The 6,939-nt window shown below is 36.7% G+C and overlaps 1 protein-coding gene across 4 annotated transcripts in view; it reads right to left on the bottom strand.

Annotated features, from left to right (window-relative positions):
- Positions 1-6,939, bottom strand: part of ZNF521 (zinc finger protein 521) — a 293,855-nt gene that overhangs the window by 258,544 nt on the left and 28,372 nt on the right. For all 4 annotated transcript variants that reach the window (XR_002730767.1, XM_023207760.2, XM_023207762.2 and 1 more), the window contains one exon: positions 5,175-5,354. Coding sequence is in view for 2 of the 4 variants with exons in the window: in XM_023207760.2 (XP_023063528.1) it covers positions 5,175-5,354 (180 nt within the window). In the remaining 2 variants the exon portion in view is untranslated. The remainder of the gene's footprint in view (positions 1-5,174; positions 5,355-6,939) is intronic.

The following is a 6,939-nucleotide window of genomic DNA, read 5'->3' as shown; positions in this document are numbered from 1 at the left end:
TTTTTTTTTTTTTTTTTTTTTTTTTTTTTTTTTTTTTTTTTGAGACAGAGTTTCACTCTTGTTGCCTAGGCTGGAGTGCAATGACACACGATATTAGCTCGCTGCAAGCTCTGCCTCCTGAGTTCAAGCGATCCTCCTGCCTCAGCCTCCCAAGTAGCTGTGACTACAGGCGTGTGCCACTACGCCCTGCTAACTTTTTTGTATTGTTAGTAGAGACGGGGTTTCACCATTTTGGCCAGGCTGGTCCCAAACTCCTGCCCACCTCAACCTCCCAAAGTTCTGGGATTGCAGGCAGGAGCCACCACGCACAGCCTCTTCTTTTCTACCTTTGACTCACCTCTGTAGTATGTGACCACAGAACAGATTCCCTGCTTTCAGAAAGCTTCAGACCAAAATAAACCAAACATTTTATCAGTTTTTTTAACAATTTAACTCATAAATATAATCTTTGCCATACCATGTGTGGAAACTTCAGCACTTCCTGCACAGATACTACTAAAGTTGTATGAGACACGAATAATGCCTTTCGCTTTGATTCAATTTCATAGAGCTGAACATAAGAATAACTATAGGGCAGACACTCAGTAAAAATTAACTATTCACTAAGTAGAACTTGAAGGTTGTTTTCTAAATTATATGAATTTTAAAATAACTTTTAACATGAGAGAGGACCCACTCTTACCAAAGACAGGATTTCTTGCCAGATTAATACACACTGCCATGTCAGTCCAGTGGGCATGCTGACGTCTCCATGTCTTTATCCTAATGTTAGTGCTGATTCCACATGAGCAAAGCTTTGTTTAAAGCACCAGTTATTCTACTGAAAATGGCATCTTACTAATTATCTGCATTTAATGGGATTTTCCCAAAATGATATGTTCTAGGAAAAATACACCTTAAATGAAGCCAATTAAATATATATGAGCTAGAAAATCCACAAAAAATACCAATAAATGCCCAACAGAATGTCAAAATTAAAGATGGACAATATAAAAGTTAGCAAGCACGTACGACAGCCAGAACTCTCAATATGGCTGGTGGGAGTGTCAATGGTACAATCATTCTGAAAAGGGGTTTGGAAGTTTCTAATAGAGATTAAACATATCATATCTCATGCCCTTCACCCAATGACCCAGCAATTCCATTCCTAATGAGAGAAATAAAACATATATCCACAAAAAGATCCATTTAGAAGGTTGACTATTATGAACTTTACTCATAATAGTCAAAAACTAAAAATAATCAAAGTATCTACTAACAAGAGAATGTAAAACAAATAATGATATGTTCATATAATGGAATCTTACACGGCAATAAAAAGAAACACGCTACTTATATGCACAACAGTATGAACGGATCTCATAGACACTATGCTGAACAAAAGAAGCTGGACACACCAAAAAAGGGTGCACGCCGTATAATTTCATTTATAAGAAGTTCTAGAATAGGTAACATGGATCTATAGTTAAAACAAGCCAAAAACTGGTTACTTCCAGTGGAGCATTATTGATCAGAAAGAAGCATGAGGGAACTTTCTGAAATGAAATTGTATCTTAAGAAGGGCGTGTCACATAGGTGTATTTATTTTGCCAAAGTTCACCAAATTGTATACTTATAATTTATGAATTTCACTATATGTAAATGTTACACTAAAAATTACAGCATTAACAATTATAAACAAATATTAAACTCAGTTTGCCTATCATGGTGGTATCAGTAAGCAATTTTGAAACCACTTACTATATATTCTAGGCTCAAGCAAATGAGTGAACATATTAATAAGGATAACGGAAGCCAGGTTTCTCTCTGTTAAAGAAGGCAGTAGAAATACACAAAGGAAAAAGACTAGGATGTACCTGAGGTACTGAATTGAATGGGAGGTATCAGTATGAACACAACGGTATTTATTGGGTAGAGAAAAATACACATATGTGTATATACTTGTATATGTGTGAATCTTATGAGCTATATTATATGTGTATTATATATTATAGTAAGTATGCATGTACATTTCCTACTTCTGTCTACTGAGGTCTGTAAGTAATGGTATACCTATAGCATTGAGTATACATAGTATTCATATCTTGGTTTCTAAATACTTTTGTCCTCATAAAGAACCAGCAGAAACAAAAGAAAAAAGAAAAGAAAAAGAAAAGAAAATTGCTGGCTGATTGCAGGACTAGGACAAGAAAAGACCATGATGATTCTGGAGCATCAATTTGCACCAGAAACTAAAGTTCTCAAATAATGATGGAGGCATATTAAACACATACAGGATCCTGTTTGAAGGGACTCCTATTGGCTAGATCTACGGCAATCTGGGTATCAATACAATGAGAGTAATGAATTATGACTGACTGAATAAAATAAAAACCCAAAAGATGACAGTAACATGAATATACAAATAAACAAATGAATAAGAAAGAATATTACAGTAGGCTAACAAATAGAAAAATTATGAACTTGCAATAGACCTAAAAACAGTGAGTATGGCTGAGCATGGTGGCTCACGCCTGTAATCCCAACACTTTGGGAGGCCAAGGCAAGCGGATCACTTGAGGCCAAGAGTTCGAGACCAGCCTGGCCAACATGGCAAAACCCTGTCTCTACTAAAAAGTACAAAAAGTTAGCTGGACATGGTGGTGTGCACCTGTAGTCCCAGCTACTTGGGAGGCTAAGGCAAGAGAATCACTTGAACCCAGGAGGCAGTGGTTGCAGCGAGCCGAGATCATGCCACTGCACTCCAGCCTGGGCAACAGAGCAAGACTACATCTCAAACAAACAAAAAAAAAAAGTAGGTAAACAAAACATTTTATGAAGATGTGGATATTTATACAGATTCAAAGTTATCTTCCCACAAATTATTAACCATGTAGAAAGAGAAAATGGTAACTTTATAATGGAAACTGTTGGCAGACACCACCTTAAACAAATATTCAATGTTAACATCATCAACATCGTAACAAACTAACATCATGTACTTCCTGATCTGATGCACTGAGAAGGATGCCTATCACTTCTTTGGTGATTCCGGCTTCTTTGGAGCCTGAATACTACAGGAGCGGATGTAACCTGAATTTAATCCTTGGGAAACATCAGACAAACCCAAATGGATGGGTATTCTGTAAACTAACTGGCAGCTTCTCTTCAAAAATGTCATGGTCAGGAAAGACAAAGAGAGGCTCAGAGAACATTCCAGGTTAAAGGAGGTAAAAGAGATGACAGTTAAATGTTATGCATGATCCTGAATCCTGGATGAGGGGGAAAAATAGCTACCAAGGACATTATTAAGACAACTGCTGAAATTTAAATATGGATTGTGAATTAGATAGTAGTATCTATTTGTATTAAACGTTAACTTTCTTTTTTTTTTGAGACGGAGTTTCGTTCTTGTTGCCCAGGCTGGAGTGCAATGGCGTGATCTCGACTCACTGCAATCTACGCCTCCCGGGTTCTAGCAATTCTCCTGCCTTAGCCTCCTCAGTAGCTGGGATTACAGGTCCGTGCCACGCCCCCTGGCTAATTTTTATTTTTAGTAGAGATGGGGTTTCACCATGTTGGTCAGGCTGGTCTTGAACTCCTGACCTCAGATGATCCACCTGCTTCGGCCTCCCTAGGATTACAGGTGTGAGCCAGCGCACCTGGCCTACAGACTAACCTCAGTTTCAGTAAGTATACTATAGATATGTAAGAGAATCGATTTTTGCTTCAGAAATACAAAGGATATATTTATAGGGGTGTGATGTTTCCAACTTTCTCTCAAATGATTAAGAAAGAAATGCTATAGGAGAGAGAAAAAGAGAATAATAAAGTAAATGGAGAAAAGTGTAAGCAACTGGTGAATCAGGTAAATGATATGGAAGTTCCTTATATTATTTTTCTAAGTTTTCTGTATGCTTGGAATTGTATCAAAGTAAAAGTTGCTCCCTAGAAGCATATATAAACTGTAAAATATATACGTATGGCCAATATTTATATAAGCAACATCGATTCTCAAACTTTAGTTCCAGAAAATGTTTATGGATTTTCTGAAAGGAAGATGATTCTGGGGCCTAATAAACTTGCTCACTGCAATCCCTTTTTGAAGAGAAAAGCCACAAGGCACTTTTAATAAAGAAGTCTATTTAATGGATTTAATCCAACATTCCACAATAATCCGTTCAGAAAACCTTGTTAAAATAGAACACACTTTAAAATCTTATAAAAATATGAATATGCTGTGGAAAACAGTCAGAGAACCACTTGTCCAGTAAACACATTTCCCATACTCGCTTAATTGAAGAAAGATTTGTGCTGGGAAAATAAGAGGCAGAGACACACACATACACACACATAGGAGTGGCGTCAGCTTCAAACACAGGAAGAGTGGAAAGATGTGTATCTTACAGACTTCTATCTAAAATGCCCTACCCAGGCTCATAGAATGCATTCTTGTAGGATGTATTTTAAAGGGGGTAGATATTTGGTAAACTGAGTCCCAGTTTTATTTAGCCATTACATCAAACATGTTATGCAACATGTTGCTTTAAATATGTCTCTTCCAAGGAACTGCATAGCAGAATAACTTCCCAGCCTTAATGAGTTCCTACTATAGGCCAGGTATTGTGCTAGGCTTAGATAATGCAAGAATGAATAAGACACAATTTCAGCCATCCATGAGCTTTCAGTCTAACGAGTGAGATGGAAAAATGAACATACCCAGTGAGAACTGTGGTGCTCAAGGATAAGCATTAAACTTTATGGGAACGCAAAACAACGTGGCTAACTCAGACAGAGGGTGATCAGAAAAGGTTTCCTTCAGGAAGTGTTATCTAAGCTAACCTGTTCCTTTCTCATGCTGTCTTTGAAAAGGTATCCAAAGGATTTTTAAAATATATTAGTCATCCAGTATTCATGCTCTGCTCCTAAATGGCATCATGTAAAAAAAAATTAAAAAAGAAAATACACTCATTAGCTCTTAACATCTAGGTGCATTTCAAAATCTAAGAGGGCTGTGACACTGAGGTTACCCCAAACAGCCATCTCAGAATTCTTTTAAAAGCACCTCTAGACTTAGCTAGGTATTCAAGTATAGGAATAAAATAATTTGAAGAGAAAAACACATAAAGGAACAAACTGAAAAAATCAGAAATAGAACAGTACAAGAAGACAAAAAAGTGATAAGTATTGTTTACCTGTCAGTTGACATTGATTAATCTTGTGTTCTGTGATATCGCTCAGCGATTCAAACACCTGGAGGCAGCTGTCACAGCTGTGCACGGCTTCGTCTTCCAACTCCTCCCCGTCTTCCGGCCTCTTCTTACAATCTAGTGCCTCTCCATCTTCAGTCTTGTCTTCAAGTTTACAGTTGGGGTCTGAAAAAAAATCAACACTGTAAGTATGGGGTTTAAAGACAGGTTCTTTTAAAGTAACGTTTAATCTTCTTGCCACCAAAAACAGAAACACCATTTTCCTTGAAGTTGCAATAGGAGGGCTTCATTGCAGATTTTATTACAGGTGAATCAAAAGTGATTCACTAAAATTATTCAGTTAGTGATCATCAAAGGCCTTCTTCCCTTGGCCCACCATGTAGTTCTTTTCCTATCTCTCCCATCAAATCACTCGTCTACTCCTAAGATTGACTTTGCCATTTTTTTTCCATAGCCTTTTAGTTTTTGCTTAAAAGAGAGAGATAAATCACTTTGAAAATTAAACAGTGTCCAATGCAAAAGAAAAAAAAAAACCCACTGTGCTTAAGAATGAACTCTTTTTCTGCTAAATATACTCTTTCGTGGGAAATTACCAGAATTAGCCAAAAGTCTAGAATAAGCTAAGGTAATCACCATAGGCACAAAATTGACCTTTACTTATAAACTGGTCAAAACACACAGCTACTCCATTATTTGTTAGACACTGATAGCAAAATAAGCTGTATCACACAGCAAAAACATTCTTACAAAGGCAAACTCAAGTGTAAATGTATGTCTCTTGTTTTCAAAATTATCCAAAAAAGTGAAATAAGATACATGAAAAGCAATTATAAATAATAATGAAGTCAACAACTTGAGTTGGCATTACTAGTGTTGAAAAACTAAATGTTGTGAAAATTAAAAATAGTTCCATTTTAACCCTAAAAATGATACACAAACAGCAAGGAGAGGTGCGGGAGTATAGGGAGAGAAAAGCACGTGGAATGCTTTTACTTAGAGCTCAATAAATGCTTTTTGATTAGTGACGCTGTCTTTTGACTCAATTCCTCCCAAAGAGGGAATGAGAAAGGAACCATGGGAAGGGGGCAGAAGAGTATCTCTTTGAGGGAAATTAAGATAATAGGGTAATACAATCAGTGACCGAATTTATGGGTCACTGATTTCCAGTAGCAAAAAGTCCTCCAAAGTCATAAATAAACTATATCTCAAAATACAGTAAAATTAAACTAGAAATTTCTATTTTCTATAAGGCCTTGACTAGTCAATGAAATGGTTACAAAAGAGCTGTATCAAGATACCTAAGAAATAGGTAAGGCATTATCTGTAGTCACATTTTTATGACTACAATATTACTTTTAATGGCTACAATAAATACGATAATTTCAATATAAATATAACCAATTTTTTTAAATTTTGCTTTTCAGAGATGGATCTTACTATGTGGCCCAAGCTGAGGTGCAGTGGCTATTCATAGGCACTATCATAGCTCACTGCAGCCTCCAACTCCTGGCCTCAAGCAATCCTCCTGCCTCAGCCTCCTGAGTAGTTGGGACCACAGGCACACACTGCCATACCCAGCCATTTAATATTTTAAATATCTCATTAAATGCTACAATCAAGAATCCACAGAATCAAAAATAACCAAGCATTTCTCAAAAAACTCCATAAACGCCACACCAATATCCTGTGCTCTGAGATTGTTTTCTGCTATTTTGCACATAGCACGTTTCTATGAATGCTTCTTCTACAA

The sequence above is a fragment of the Piliocolobus tephrosceles genome, chromosome 18 (assembly GCF_002776525.5).
Source record: "Piliocolobus tephrosceles isolate RC106 chromosome 18, ASM277652v3, whole genome shotgun sequence".
Classification (NCBI taxonomy): domain Eukaryota; kingdom Metazoa; phylum Chordata; class Mammalia; order Primates; family Cercopithecidae; genus Piliocolobus; species Piliocolobus tephrosceles.
The sequence above is the reverse complement of the archived record's forward strand: the minus strand, read 5'-3'. Positions and strand labels throughout refer to the sequence as shown.